This window comes from Monodon monoceros, unplaced genomic scaffold (genome assembly GCF_005190385.1).
Source record: "Monodon monoceros isolate NGI ecotype Baffin Bay Population unplaced genomic scaffold, NGI_Narwhal_1 Super_Scaffold_21, whole genome shotgun sequence".
In the NCBI taxonomy this organism is placed as follows: Eukaryota; Metazoa; Chordata; class Mammalia; order Artiodactyla; family Monodontidae; genus Monodon; species Monodon monoceros.
This window is the reverse complement of record NW_021703778.1, coordinates 169,287,284-169,303,195: the sequence shown is the minus strand read 5'-3', so window position 1 is coordinate 169,303,195 and position 15,912 is coordinate 169,287,284. Positions and strand designations below refer to the sequence as shown.

The following is a 15,912-nucleotide window of genomic DNA, read 5'->3' as shown; positions in this document are numbered from 1 at the left end:
GGTCGGGTGGCTAGGTGTTTTGCCGGCGCGCCCGGAGCAGGTGCCCCAAAAAGGGGAAGAAAAAAAACTGGAGGCCCCAAAAAAAAAAAAAAAAAAAAAAAAAAAAAAAAAAAAGAGCCTATATGATCAATTACATTTATGTAAGTAATCAGGCCAAGTTTACTAAAACCAGACGTATTTTGCAAACAATTTAGTCTTAATTTGACTATATTTGGTAAAAATGAGGATTATCTATTTATTTAATACAAAATTGTATATATTTATTTAAAAGCCTGCATTTTCTTCCCTGGACTTAAAACAAAGCACAGCATGTTGAATCCTGGCCATATGACTTAATATGAAATTTCTCTTTACTCACATGTGAATTTGGGGTGGGGATGGGCATCAGATTAGGTTCTTTTTTTTCATCTTTAAGATTATTTCAAGGTCAAGTTATTTGCTTTGTTAGTTTTTCAAATATTTATTGGCTAAAATGAGGATAATTTAGAAAGAAAAATTATGTTTCAATAATATACCTTTGTGGACACTGAGGTTTTATATGTATTGAGGTTTCTGTACTTACTGCCTACATCCAAGATGCTTCTCTGTTGCCATGTTACACTGAAGTTTAACTGAATTATTAACAGGATCTTCTAGGCTTGTTTCCAAAGCTGATTACAGGTATTTATCTTTGGATGAAGATCAGAGGCACCATGACCTGCACCCAGGAGATTATGAATACTGTAAAGGACATTTTTTAAAAAACTCTCTCTCCAACCTAGATGGCAGGACCCTTATCAGGTACTCCGCACAGTGAAAGTGAAGGGAATTGACTCCTGAATTCATATTCCCCACTTAAAAAGGGCCTCCGCACCAGACTGCTCTATAGAGAGGGCTGCTAACCTCAAACTCACCTTAAAACAACCATCAAGCCAGGTAGAGAAGATGACAACAACAGTAGACAGGTGGCCCGCAAATCCAGACTAGGTCTGGAAGACCCATCCTACTAGTTCAATTGAACTGTTTGCTAAATGTTTGTCTCCCTATCAAAATTGAAGGTTACTGTTTTGCTTTTAGCTATATTTTTGCCCCAATGTTCAGGATGGAAAAAAAATTCTTTAGTAAAGTTATCACGGAGTATAGCTACTGGGGGAAAATCTAACCAATTGGTGGATCTGTCGTCAAATTCCTTGGTCAATATAAGACCGATATAAGCCCCTCATAATACGTATCACTGACTGTTCAGGTTTTCCTAATGGGACCACTCACCCAGGCTAACCTCTCTCTGGCCTAATCTTTCAGGTTCAAACTTTTCAACATATTAATATGTCCATCCCTTGCTGGATACTATCCTCAGTCCTTAGAGACCGAGCACAACTTACCCTAGGGCCCCTTGATCTGTCCCTTACTTAACTGAAAAATGTCTTTTAGAGAAAAATGGGAGTAAATTATGCCAGCAACTACTGTATATTAAATACCATGCAAATGACTTTTGGAAAGTCTACAAGAGAAGTGATCCATAGTTTAATCTTGTGTTGACAGGCTTCTCTGGTGGCGCAGTGGTTAAGAATCCATCTGCCAATGCAGGGGACACAGGTTCAAGCCCTGGTCCAGGAAGATCCCAACATGCTGCGGAGCAACTAAGCCCGTGCGCCACAACTACTGAGCCTGCGCTCTAGAGCCTGCGAGCCACAACTACTGAGCCAGCATGCCACAACTACTGAAGCCCACGCGCCTAGAGCCTGTGCTCCACAACAAGAGAAGTCACCGCAATGAGAAGCCTGCGCACGGCAACGAAGAGCAGTCCCCACTCACCGCAACTAGAGAAAAGCCTGTGCGCAGCAACGAAGACCCAACGCAGCCAAAAATAAATAAATTAAATAAATAAATTTAAAAAAAACTTGTGTTGACAAAACTCCCAATTCATGAGGCTATCAATGAGAGCACTCTGGGAGGGATCACCTGTGCTCCCCCAGGTTTTGTATTCATAGGTGGTATTGGAATTGACCCACCTTCCCAAGGATGGGCACGTAAATTTCTGAAAAGCTGACAAACAGAAGGTTTACTCTTATTGGGACATTATGTTACTCCATTGTCTGTACATCAGGAAACAGATGAACCTCCTTTGTCTCTTCATTACAGAGTCAAGAGAACCATGTTAGCAAGATACTAAGACACCTGGTGGCAAAATCTTTGGGGAATATTAATTCCTAGTGCAGGAATGTACGGTTTACACATTGTTACAAAAAAGATGATCAGAAATCTATCAGCCACCATTGGTTAAATAGCCAACGAGGCGGCAAAAAGCATTGCAGGACAACAGACATCCCTAAGTTCCTTAGCCCAAGTAACATTAGATAACAGGGCTGCCTTAGATTTTCTACTGGCTAAACAAGGGGGTGTTTGCGCTATCACTGCTCATACTGTTTGTTGCACTTATATCAGTACCTCTGGAGAAACTGAGATGCACCTAGAAAGAATGTCCCAAAAGGCAAAACGGTTATAACATATAAGAAAAACTGACCCTTTAAATGATCTGTTTCGTTGGCTCCCCTCAGAAATAGGCAATTTTTTTGCTCTGCTTTACAGGTGATTATCATTTTCATAATGTGTATTATTATTCTTTTCCTAGCCATCAAGTCACTCATGACATATATCACTGCTTGCTTTAAGCCTACTGCTAAAAGCACATGTACAATGTTTGCATGACAATTTGATACAACTGAAAAAACATATCGCCTATAAAATACTTCCCAATTAGCATACCTCTGTACTTGTTCATTATGTCTGCTTAGTTTCCCCCTAATGTGGATAACTAGGCAAATCTCCATACATATATAAACAACCAAAAAGAGGCCAAGCACCAAGGGACATGATGGACACAGGGCAGGCAGCAACCACCCTGACGTCAAGGGACAAACATTTTGATCGTCAATGCTTTCTATTGAAAGATTTATGATCAAAAGAGGCAATTAACGCAAAATTTTTCACATACTGAGACATGGAGAAGTCATTCTGGCTTATACATGATTTAACTTGAATTTTACACTAACTAAAACAGTCTGTTTGTGGCTTATCAAACATACATCAAACATACATCTGCTTTAGTCATTAAAGAAAAGGGTGTACTGACCAAAGTAAAGAATGTTCATGTTAATTTACATTCCCATCAACAGTGCAAGAGTGTTCCCTTTGCTCCACACCCTCTCCAGCATTTATTGTTTGTAGATTTTTGGATGATGGCCATTCTGACCGGTGTGAGGTGATACCTCACTGTAGTTTGATTTGCATTTCTCTAATGATTAGTGATGTTGAGCATCCTTTCATGTGTTTGTTGGCAATCTGTATATCTTCGAACCTAGGGGCAGGACAGGAATAAAGATGCAGACGTAGAGAATGGACTTGAGGACACGGGGAGGGGGAAGGGTAAGCTGGGACAAAGTGAGAGTGGCATGGACATATGTACACTACCAAACGTAAAACAGACAGCTAGTGGGAAGCAGCCGCATAGCCCAGGGAGATCAGCTCGGTGCTTTGTGACCACCTAGAGGGGTGGGACAGGGAGGGTGGGAGGGAGATGCAAGAGAGAGGAGATATGGGGATATATGTATATGTACAGCTGATTCACTCTGTTATACAGCAGAAACTAACACACCATTGTAAAGCAATTATACTCCAAGAAAGATGTTAAAAAAAAAAAAAAAAAGAATGTCCATGTTAGAAATAAGGATCAAATGCCTCCTTTCCTAGGATGCCAAAGCTGTTACTCCTTCAATGATAAGACTCCCTTCCCAGGCACCAGGCGCTATACTGACTCTGTGTACATGTTGGTCTGTTTATTTTTAACCTTGCAGAAATCTACCCTTGACTTGATGTTCTTTGTTCTGACAAGACATGAAACTGCTGAAAACCACACTTCTCTGGAGCAGTGCCTCAGAGTTATCTGAGAGGCCGTCTCCTGGGCAACAGTCCTCAGTTTGACTCCAGGAAAGCTCTTTTCTACCCCTATTATAGACTGGTTTATTGATTATTTCCCTCGACACTGCCTATGTCACTGACTGCAAAGGCGGCATTTATCACGGTCAAGCCTGGCAGCTGGAGTGAGTGTATTGGTCCTTCCCAGCATCCTGGGGGTCAGCTCCACCCATAAAGCTTAAGAATCGTTTGCTTTTCCTCTAGCTGCTAGCACAGCATCCAGAACTTGCATGAGACTGAAGGAATGAGAAAAAAGCCCTCATAGTTTGATGCCTTCTCTTCTCAGCAAAGCACAGCCCAGGGAGCCACAGGGAGGTGGCTGCAAATGCAGGCTGGGATTTAGCAGCAGTTTCCTGTGTGGCAGCCCGTGTTTGGGCCTCTAATTGTGTGTGTGTGTGTGTGTGTGTGTGTCTAAAATCTGTAAATACCTGAATCCGAAAAGGAGCCAGCCGGTAATCTACAATAGTATAGCCCACGTGCCTGAAAAATCTCGTGTGCAAGCAGAAAACTCATAATGATGATCGCAGTGTGCTTTGCATCTAGTCAGATGCACTGTAGTTAGTCTGTCTGCATTCGTGCATCAACTAATATTCACTGAGCACCTATTCTGTCTATGTATATATTACCTCCTCTTCGTACTCTGTTGCATCTCCTCTCAGCTAGGTGCTGGGCATACAGTGCCGAACAAAACACTATGGGGCTGGGGGCCACGGCCCGAGGATCTGGGGCCACCGCCACTGCCACTGCTACTGATGACATCCCATCCCCCGTGTCATCTGCGTAATGCTCTGCTCTTCAGAGAGCACGTTCACACCTCCTCCTTTGGTTGAGCCCCACAATAACTTGTCTGATTTGACAAGGGACAGCTGGCTAATGAAGAGAGGGCACTGGATCCACATGCAGGTCGCCCTGATTTGGCCCAGGCTCATCACCTCTGCCCCACACAGCCTCCAGTCAATGACTCTAAAACCTGAGAGGCAGAGTTACTGGTAGTGAGAGCTCTCTGGTCTCCAGGGGACAGTCATTAGTATAACTGACAAGAAACAGAAATGGACTCCCGAAAGGACCCTGCTATGTTAGCAGGAGCTAATAGGTAAAAAGCAGCTGTAGATGAGGCCCTCCTGCACTCAGCAGAGGTTCAAAATAACTAAGAAAATGACGAGAAGCACATAGGAGGATGCTAAATATTGCCCAGGATGAACAGAATGAAATATGACACTTAAAATGTCGAGTGAAGTAAGGTACTTCTCAACATGGAGAAAAGGTTTCCAAGGTGGCTGTGCAGTTGTCTGTTTAGGATGAGAAGTTATAAGTCTTTGGGTGCAAGGGTCTAAAAAGGGTATTCTTTCTATGAGGTTACCTCTAGAGAACAAGAAAGCCCCACCATGAGATAGGTACGACCGTCTATCAGCTTATAAAATGGAAAACTCCTACAGAGTGACGGCAATTCAGTCTTGGCCAAGTATTTCCAAGGACTAAAACTGCTATTTCCAAGAGTGTTCACATAGCTGAAGGTCCTACATATCACAGAGAAAGAGTGCTTCCTAAACCAAAAGCATAAATGACGAGGCTTAGAAACAATGACCTACCCAGTAGCCACGAGCATCCCAGGAACCCAAGCTGTCAAAAGGACTCAGGAGCCAAACTGAAGTGGCCAATAATGGATAAATGGTTCCACGTACCATAACTATCCCAGACTGAAACATACCAAATACACTTAAATTCATAATGGCGCCAAAACCACCACCACTGGCAACTGATCATTGTTAAAGGGAGCAGAGAACAAACTCACTATCTTGGAAACTGGTAAATAAAGGGAAAGAAACTAAGCATTTATCTTGGTTAACTCTACCATATGAGTGGGTAACAAAACAGTATACTATTTGGGTAACAAAAAGTAGATGAAGGGAAGTTTCTCTTTATAGAAGTACTATATCTGATAAATGAAGAAAGGCTAAAATAGAAAAACCAGTCCCCATACGGATCTAAGTGTTGGGCAGTGACGGCTCTAATGGCATAGACAGTGAGACAAGCAGACCTCATGTGTCTCTTGTAGGAAGAGGAGACCAATAAATACATAGAGGCGGAAGAGGATCTAGATCCCAAATTACATTACAGGAAATATGGGGGACAGAGGGACATGTTAAGCAACACCACAGAGATGCACTCACAAAAACCCAGAGTGTGGAAAATGCTCTGGAAGAAATGAAGCAGCGTGTTCAACAAATGAACTGCAAGCGAGGGTGACGTGTGTTTGCCTGTGTGTGTGTGGAGGGAGGGAGGGAGGGAGGGAGGGAGGGAGGGAGGGAGAGGGAGAGGGAGAGAGAGAGAGAGAGAGAAAGAGAGAGAGAGAGAGAGAGAGAGAGAGAGAGAGAGAGAGAGAGAGAGAGAGCGCCTATGGAATAAAAGAGACTTATGAGTACAAAATGTACATATGGGGACTTCCCTGGCAGTCCAGTGGTTAGAACTCCGAGCTTTCACTGCTGAGGGTGTCAGTTCGATCCCTGATCGGGGAACTAAGATCCCACAAGCCATGAGGCGCGGCCAAAAAAAAAAAAGAAACCAACCAAAATGGACATATGATCAATGTTCCTAGCAGCATTATTCATAATAGCCAAAACACAGAAATGATCCAAATATCCCCTAACTGATGAATGGATGAACCAAACATGACATATCCGTAAAATGGGATACTATCTAGCAGTTCAAAAGGAATAAACTACTGATACACATACAATAACATGAAGAACCTCACAAACATTATTTTAACTAAAAGAAGTCAGATGCAACAGGTGACGTGTTGAACGACTCCATTGACATGAGATGTTCAGAAAAGGCCATTTATGTTGCCTAGGGCTGGGGGTGGGAGTAGAGATTAATTACTAATAGGCAGGGAGGGAACTTCTGGGGGTGATGCGAAGGTTCTAAAACGGGATGGTGGTGATGGTCGCACAGCTCTACAAATTTACTAAGAATCACTGAATTGTACGTTTCATGAAGAGTAAAATATTGTATGTAAATTATACCTCAATAAAGCTGTTAAAAAAAGGGTCCTCATATTCCTTAGATCTCTCTAGTTATTAACATTAACAGATGAAAGGATAAGACGTCTGGGAGCGGCTTCAGAAACAACATGGGAGGGGGCAGTGGGTGGGGCTATGGGTGAACAAAACGGCTAAGAGTCGATAATTATTGAAGCTGGGTGATGGGTACGTTGGGGGTTCATTATGCCATTCTGTCCAATTTTGTCCCTGTTTGAAATTTTCCGTAATAAAAAGTTAAAAACACACAAGTAAACTGCTCCAAGGGCACCTGGCAAGAAAGCATGAGTGCATGAGAGGCTATTATAAATATAATAAAGGTGCTTTTTGACGTGCTGAAACAAACAAACAAAAAAACCCACACAAGCATAGTGACCCAAAGAAGGGAGGTTGAGAACGCCCAAGTGCCACAATTATGTGCAGATACAGTTTAAATTTCGCTCTTGAGGGGGTTTGTGAATGTTTTTTCTTTACAGACATCTACAGAGAACTTCATCAATCCGTCAGAGTGAATGGACCGTATTCTAACCTGGTGAGTAACGCATTACAGACAGCTGTTCATTTCCATCCGTGTGGACGGTGACCAAGTCTTTCGTTTCTGTGTCAAACACGAACCACCTGTTGTAAACATGGGGAAAAGTACAAATCAATTGTTTAGCGAGAAAATGAAGTAAGACTACTACAGTCACAGCAAGGCTATTAAAAAAAATTAACCTAAGAGCTTAAAAATGCTCTGTATTTGCTTAATAAGAATTCTTATTCCCAGCTTTCATTTAAAGAAAATTTCCTACATATGAGCAGTTCCTAAAGATAGGAGCAGCAAACTGGGTACTATGGGAAATGATTCAGTTACTGATGCTATGGCAGGGTTCCCTGGTGTTTGAGTTTTGTCACTTACACATTAAAGGAGAGAAAAGCCCTGGGCAGGGAAGATGAACCAACACCTACCTCCAGCCTGTGGCCAGAGGAAGCAGCAAAGGGGCCACTGCACACGCTCACCCAGAGACCTGGCCCAGGGCAAGGCAGGATGGGTACAGGAGGATGGGGCCGGGACAACCTCCAGGGCTGCTGCAAGCAGAGCTGGGCCAGCACCTCACCTTCTGTGATGCGGGTGTGCAACGAGCTGGGCGAAAGAAATGACCCAGAGAATGGCAGAAGGGCGAGTAGAGGACTGGCCTTTGAATTTAGCCTCTCTGGGCTCAGTTTCCCCAACTGTAAAATGGGAATAAAGGCCCAGAATGACTTTGCAGGCCCAGCGTCCAATCGGTCAAATTATAATGGACACGGAAGTGCTCCGAATCATCTAATCAGGACACGGTACTAGGTCAATGTTTGTTAAATGGCGGGAAGATTGAACTCTCCTGCCCACGTGTTCTCAAGTAGTGGCAGTGAGTGGGACCCCAGTGTTTTCAGGGATGAAAAGGAATGTGGACTCCCTGCTGCTGCCGTTTCAAACCTTGATGACACACATCCATCAGCGTGTCCATCGAGCCAGAGTCACTATCCACTCAGGGCCCTAATCGGCACCAATCAAGGGGACTGGCTGACCCCTGACATCTGGATTTGGCGTCTCAGCTTTGCTTCCTTGCATCTTTAACAACCATTTACCTTTAATGTGTGCTATTTAACTTTTTTAAAAATATATAAATTTAATTAATTTATTTTTGGCTGCCTTGGGTCTTCGTTGCTGCATGTGGGCTTTCTCTAGTTGCGGCGAGCGGGGGCTACTCTTCATTGCAGCGCGCAGGCTTCTCATTGCGGTGGTTTCTCTTGTTGCAGAGCACAGGCTCTAGGCGTGCGGGCTTCAGTAGTTGTGGCGCGCGGGCTCAGTAGTTGTGGCTCACGGGCTCTAGAGTGCAGGCTCAGTAGTTGTGGCGCATGGGCTTAGTTGCTCCGCCGCACATGGGATCTTCCCGGACCAGGGCTCGAACCCGTGTCCCCTGCATTGGCAGGCAGATTCTTAACCACTGCACCACCAGGGAAGTCCCTGTGCTATTTAACTTTAACAGAGGTCAGAATAGAAGAAGCAGAGAGACCGGGCTGTCTGGGCTGTGCCTTTGAAACATCGTGTTACACTGCCCCATCGAGAGCTAAGCCTGGTACCAGGACCAGGGGTGGGGGAGGCATAAACAGAGGGGAAGGATTAGGTTGCATGTTCCATCTCTCTTCCTCCTACAGGGCACTGTCTGTGATTCTGAGCAGCTGGCACTGTCCTATACCCTGTCCTGCCACACGGACTCAGCACATAGCTGACGGCAGTAACTGGTTGGCAGCCGTTCATCAGAGCCTGCCGAGTTGGAAGCTTCATTGTCTCTAGGAGAGGTCAAAGGAGTGTGTGTGAGTGTGAGTGTGTGTGTGTGTGTGTGCAAACATTTCCACGAAGGATTCTGTTGGATACAAGGTGCCCAACTCTTAAGATGTTGCCACCTATGACTTATAAATGGTTACTCTTTCTTTATACATACTCTAAGTTCCTAGCAACAGAATCTAAGTGGTATTCTTTTTTTTGAAGCATAGTTGCTGTACAATATTTTATAAGTTACAAGCGTACAATGTAGTGATTCACAATTTTTAAAGCTTACACTCCATTTATAGTTATTATAAAATATTGGATATATTCCCCATGGTGTACAATACATCCTTGTAGCTTACTGTATACCTTATAGTTTGCACCTCTTACTCCCTTACCCCTGTGCTGCCCCTCCCCACTTCCCTCTCCGTAAGTGGTACGCTCTTTAGAGAGGAGGAGATCACCAATGGTATATGAATTAAGCTACAATACGTGTAGATACTATGACGAACAAGAGAAAAGTATAATCGAATCTTATGAAACAATGATATAATAATAACCACCGAAATCGCCTGCCAGGTGACCCCAGGAGCTGCTTCATCCATTGTCTCCCTCAGTCATCAGCGTACGGCCAGGCAGATATATCGTAACAATTTACAGAGGAAGAAACAAACTCAGAGAGGTCATGTAACTGGATCAGAGACACACTGCGGCTAAGTGGTGAAGCTGGGATTCAAGTGCAGAGCTAGTGCCTCGCATATCAGAGGCGCTTTGGCAAATAAGTGTTGGCTGAATCCAACATGAGGCTCAGGATCTGGGCAGTTTCTCTAAGTCTGACAGGGCAGCAAGAAAAAGCATTTAAAATTCGCAGTGCTTTGAAATGCTTTGTTGCCCCATTCCAAAGTTGAGAAGCCCCACAATCCTGTGTGTGTGGAGCTGGGGCCTCTTCTGGGAGAGGGGTCCACAGCTTCCCTCGGCTTTTCCCAAAGTCCAAAACGTGAAGGGCCACTGCCTCAGGTTTCACTTTCGAGTTCGGACTTAATTCCCGGCAAGTCATTAGGAGCTCAGAGAGGCAGCCAAGAGCTACCCTGTGCCTGTCGCTGGGGAAACACAGACAACAAGCCTCTTTCCCAGGAACTTTGAAAGCACAAGCCATGCTGACATGCACTTACCTCCCAGTCAGTGTTCCGACTGCAACCACAGACCCTGAAGGATGAAAACCAGAAGACTGAGCTGGATCCTAAAACATTGTAAAGGAAGTGTAAATTGATGGCCAGACACAGTGCGATCACATAAAACACACACAAGCACAGCTGTAATCCCTTAGGGCTACATTTAAAAAAATCTCTTTTCTCTCCAGAGAGGAAAACACTTTCCTACTTTAATGAAGGTCATGTCTCAATAATACTAAATTTTTATCCTCTTATAGTTTTTCTCTTTCTGTCTTATATCCTTTCACAGCTACAGTAATTAGATGACAGATCAACAAAGACACGCTCTTCCTCCGGGTCTTGGAAGTTCCTTCAGTTGACCCCCCATGCTGAGTGGGAAGCTTGTGCTCCATCTGTCTGGAATTACGACCCCTGCACCCAATGCCATCAGGTCGATACTGGGTAAACGCCCCCCACTGGGTGCAAGACACCACGGTAGCCCTAGACGGACCTCAAGATGAGCAGGGCACATTCCAGGTTTGGCTCTAGTGGGACACGTACGTGTTTGTTCCTAACAAGGTGGAAGGAGACTGATGAGAGAGGTAAAAGGAGCTGGAGAGGGAGCATTAGGTGAAGTGAGACGGGGAAGCTGGGCCGAGGCATGCCGGTGCTGGAAGCCTTTGACTAGGGCCTTCCGGTATAGGTGAAGGCGGACGTGGACACACCAATATTTTTTTTTGGATCGAGTGTTAAGGGGACAAAAATATGGTCAAGGAGGTAGAAGCAACACAGTTTGGGGCATGTTTGAGGAATGGCAGGTAGAGTCAGCGGGTTTACAGGGTGGGGAACGGGAAAGCATACGGAGGATGCTAGTAATGTGGGCTGCACTGCCACGTCAAGGGCTGTGATCACCAGGAAAAACACAGTGAGAATAACTGTTTCCTTTCACTAAAAAGAACGACGTGATCAAATCTATGTCTTAGATCACTTGGTAGGAGTGCTCAGGACGAACTGAAGTGAGAAGAGATTAATCACAGGAAGACCAAGAAAACAGGAGCCCTGGAAATGGAAAGAGGCACGGAGGTACCACTGGAGAACCCGAAAAAAAAGAGAGAGACCAGAGAGAAACTCTTCAGGGACTGATGACGTTATTGCGATGCTTTTCCGAAGCGGGAGCTGTGATTAAGCTCAGGGCCTCCACTGACACACAGAGGGAAATCATGTGCACCTGAGGCTTTACTGCCTAGTTGATTTGAGGCTCATAACATTTTTGAGATGAAGACACTTGAGTGTTTCTGTCTAGTGGCCAGTGGGTAAAGAAGCTACGGAACTGCAGATCTTTCTGGGCTCCAGTTTGGCGCCCGCGCCCTGATGCCAGGCTGGTGATGGAGTAACCGGCATTGCTTTTGGCCAGACTGCCGTGTAGACCGAGGCCGCAGGGAAGGCTGCTCTCCTGGACCATCACTGTCCCTGCTGCATCAGTGCCTGTCAGCTCTGCACCAGCCCTTCATGTATTTGCCATTCCATCTGATCCTCCAAGCCCTCACCAGGGGACGGTCACGACATGGGACGCCACTTCCTGTAGCTATGCCCTGCCACCTGGGCCACTCCCGCTCTGCCCTCTGGTGGCGGTGTCACCCCCAGGCCTGTCATCTCAGTGATCAGCTCCCCCAGTGACCAGCCAGTTCCAGTCTCTTACAGACCTTCTCCAAAAGCAAAGGGCAGGGGCTTCCCTGGTGGTGCAGTGGTTAAGAATCCGCCTGCCAATGCAGGGGACATGGGTTCGAGCCCTGGTCCGGGAAGATCCCACATGTCACAGAACAACTAAGCCCGTGTGCCACAACTACTGAGCCTGCGAGCCACAACTACTGAGCCCGTGTGCCACAACTACTGAAGCCCGTGCGCCTAGAGCCCGTGCTCTGCAACAAGAGAAGCCACCGCAATGAGAAACCCATGCACCGCAACGAAGAGTAGCCCCCGCTTGCCGCAACTGGAGAAAGCCAGCGTGCAGCAACGAAGACCCAACGCAGCCAAAATTAAATAAATAAATAAATTTATTTATTAAAATAAGCGAAGGGCAGGAGGGCCAAAACACGGACCCAGCACATCAGGAAATGCTGGCAACTCTGCGGGGGCCGAAAGGAGGATGTGTGGGGTCTACAGAGGGGCAACCCCTTGCCTGGGGCTGGATGTGTCATTAAGGGCATAAGTAAGATGGGAGGTGTATTTCACTCACTATAGTAGGATGTGGCAGGAGACCCTGACTTTGGGAGTCAGATTGAGCTGGGGGTGAACACTGGCTCCATCATGGATTCAGGGACCTTGGTGAGCTATTGACTTACCTAAGCTTCAATTTCCTAATCAATAAAATCAGGGTAAAAAACTTCAACCTGCAAGGCTGCTGCAAGGATTAAGGATAATACATGTACAATGCTTGGTATGCAAACAGTGCTCGATAAGTGCAGACACTGCTGTGTGGTATGTAGGGAAAGGATACTTCAGCACTCTGATGTACAACTGGAGTTCCGTTTGCAAAGGTCACAGACATGCTGACTTTAAACTTTACCATCAGAGTCAAAGCGCAGAGATAAATTAAACTGTACGCTGTTAGAATAGTTAATAAAACCTCATTCAAAAGGTACTCTGTAAATAGAATGCAGGCTCATAACGAGGGTTTTTCAGCCTTTAAGCCAGAAGAGATTGCACTTGGGAAACCCAGCAACCAACTCGGAAAGGCTCACTTGCTGTCCAAAAATGCAACAGCAAACTTCCGAATTACACGGATGAGGCCGCTTGAGGCAATGTTTAAAGCAGTGCAATTTGAAGGAGATAAAGTAAGTGACATTTGCTTTGGGACGAATTTATATCACTATTAATCTCATGCAAAAAAAAAATCAACATGTTCCAGATGAATTTTTATAAGAAAGATGGAATATAACATGCATGTCTACCTCTATTATTTTGTTCCAGACAGGCCGGTGACCAACAGCGTCCCACAGGGTGGCGTGCCTGTCATGCCCACAGGTCAAGAACTGAGGTTTTGAGGCATGGATGGCCAGTCCCCAGAGCTCATCAGTGTGACCCTACAAAGAACCGAGACAAACAGAAGCTCTCTGAAATATTACAGCCAACACCCAGGAGCCCTGCAGGACCATGAACCATGGCTTACTGCACACTCTGGAATTTCTCCCATCTGTTTTTCTTCCTTGCTGACTGAAGCCGAGGAAGGTGATGTTAGTATAAAACACAGGAAAAATCTCCTCTTTGTAACTCTGTCTTATGTTCTACTATTGCACAGAATGAACGTGTTTGGTGGGCTGGCTGAGCTGGCGCGTACCTGAGTGATGGGTGTGAAGTCTCCAGACAGTGTGCCCTGTAGAACAAAGTTTCTGGTGGTGCCTATCAAGATCACATCGCCTTTCCCCTCAGCCACTGTCCGTATGGGACCAAACTGTTCTGGAATCTGCATTGAAAAGATTTCAAATGTCATTAAATTCTTAGCTCCATCATTCAAAATACTTGTTTATTTATCATGATGACAGCTCCTATCACAATGACATACACACATGCATGTGCTATGGAGAGAGAGAAAGTACTTGAGTGAATGATCCCAAATCTTACATTTAAACTCCAAACATTTAATATACCTAAAAAAAAATCAGCAATAGTAAGGTTTCTTTTTTTTTATACATTTATTTATTTATTTATTTTTGGTTGCATTGGGTCTTCATTGCTGCGCACGGGCTTTCTCTAGTTGAGGTGAGCGAGGGCTACTCTTTGTTGCAGTGCGCGGCCTTCTCATTGAAGTGGCTTCTCTTGCTGTGGAGCACGGGCTCTAGGTGCGCGGGCTTCACTAGTTGTGGCTCACGAGCTCAGCAGTTGTGGCTCATGGGTCTAGAGCGCAGGCTCAGTAGTTGTGGCACACGGGCTTAGTTGCTCTGCGGCATGTGGGATCTTCCCGGACCAGGGCTCGAACCCACGTCCCCTGCATTGGCAGGCGGATTCTTAACCACTGCGCCACCAGGGAAGCCCAGTAAGGTTGTTTAAAAAACAAAGAATAAAACATTTTTGTCTTGACAAAGTATAAAAATAAGAAATACAACTGAGTAGTTTACTCTTGTTATGACTTCTGATAGCAGAACCAGGTAAAATTTGGAAAGTAAAGAATATGTAATCTGCTGTAACAAGAGTCCCTAAACATTTTTTATAACTTAAAAGGATAAATCCTTTGGCGACTTCATTTAGTTTTGAAATCCACTTCTCATGTTGGCAAACATATATGATTATCTAAGTGTTAACAAAAATAATTTCAAAATACACCAGCCAAGAACAATTTGCTATGATAAAATAAACAGAGGTTCTTGCACTTTATAAAAAGAACAGAAAATCGCAGTGAAAGCCTGGGGTGGACTCCAGGCACTGCGGTTCTGGGACGGTGAGGCGCAGCCTGTTCTCATACAAACTGTCTACTTCCAGCGCGCTTTGTTAGCACAGACTGGAGAAAAGTGGATAACAATCCATGCTAATGAAGAGGACTTATAGGTACTTAAAAATGATGAGTATCTTCTATAAAACTAGGTGAGACTTTGGAGTATTTGTTATGATTATAATGTAACTTGGGTTCATCAAATGCTGGTCAAATCTTATTATAAAAAAATGCTACCGCAATTAAAGTCTCCATGAAAGGAAAGTGATTTCAAAAACTCAGATGAAGGCCTTCCTTTTCTTTTTTTGCGGTACGCGGGCCTCTCACTATTGTGGCCTCTCCCGTTGCGGAGCACAGGCTCCGGACACGCAGGCTCAGTGGCCACGGCTCATGGGCCCAGCCGCTCTGCGGCATGTGGGATCTTCCCGGACCGGGGCACGAACCGGTGTCCCCTGCATCGGCAGGCGGACTCTCAACCACTGCGCCACCAGGGAAGCCCAGGCCTTCCTTTATGAAGAGCAGGAATCAACAAAACCAAATTCTCATACTGTCAGAGCACCATGCCACGCTGCTCTCTGATGTAACTGTGCTGTGTTCATCTGACTTAGAAGTTGGAAAAGTTCTACAAGCTGTCCATGCTATGCTAGAGAGGAAGAAACTCAACCTTCGGATTGATGCCGACCTTGATATCTGTCTGCTCATAACTTCCCAGGGCCTGGGGGAGAGAAAATTCAGTGAGTGTGTACAAGGAATATTGAATTTCTTGCCTCTGGCTCCTATTGGAGTCCAGGTCTGCTAACCAGGTAATAAGGAGGTGAAAGAGATGCCAAAAGGGGTCAGAGCTCTAGAGATGGTGTTGGCACTCAGCCACGCACAACGTAAATACTCAGTAAACACTAGTTCAAAGTGAAAATGTCTCCAAAGTAACACGATGGAAATTAAAGTGAAAAGAGAAGAAACGTTTTAACGATTAATCAAAATGTGGATAAATGTTCCCTTGGAAAAGTGAGATTGGGTCTTTGATAAAAATATTCTAGATGTGAAACGTGA

At 44.9% G+C, this 15,912-nt stretch overlaps 1 protein-coding gene across 3 annotated transcripts in view; it reads right to left on the bottom strand.

The window, feature by feature from the left end:
• Window positions 1–15,912, bottom strand: part of EML1 (EMAP like 1) — an 85,459-nt gene that overhangs the window by 15,446 nt on the left and 54,101 nt on the right. For all 3 annotated transcript variants that reach the window (XM_029239535.1, XM_029239533.1, XM_029239534.1), the window contains exons 13-16: window positions 13,774–13,899; window positions 13,388–13,519; window positions 10,458–10,525; window positions 7,525–7,613 (exon numbers count right to left, since the gene is read on the bottom strand). In XM_029239535.1, the coding sequence (XP_029095368.1) occupies window positions 7,525–7,613; window positions 10,458–10,525; window positions 13,388–13,519; window positions 13,774–13,899 (415 nt within the window). The remainder of the gene's footprint in view (window positions 1–7,524; window positions 7,614–10,457; window positions 10,526–13,387; window positions 13,520–13,773; window positions 13,900–15,912) is intronic.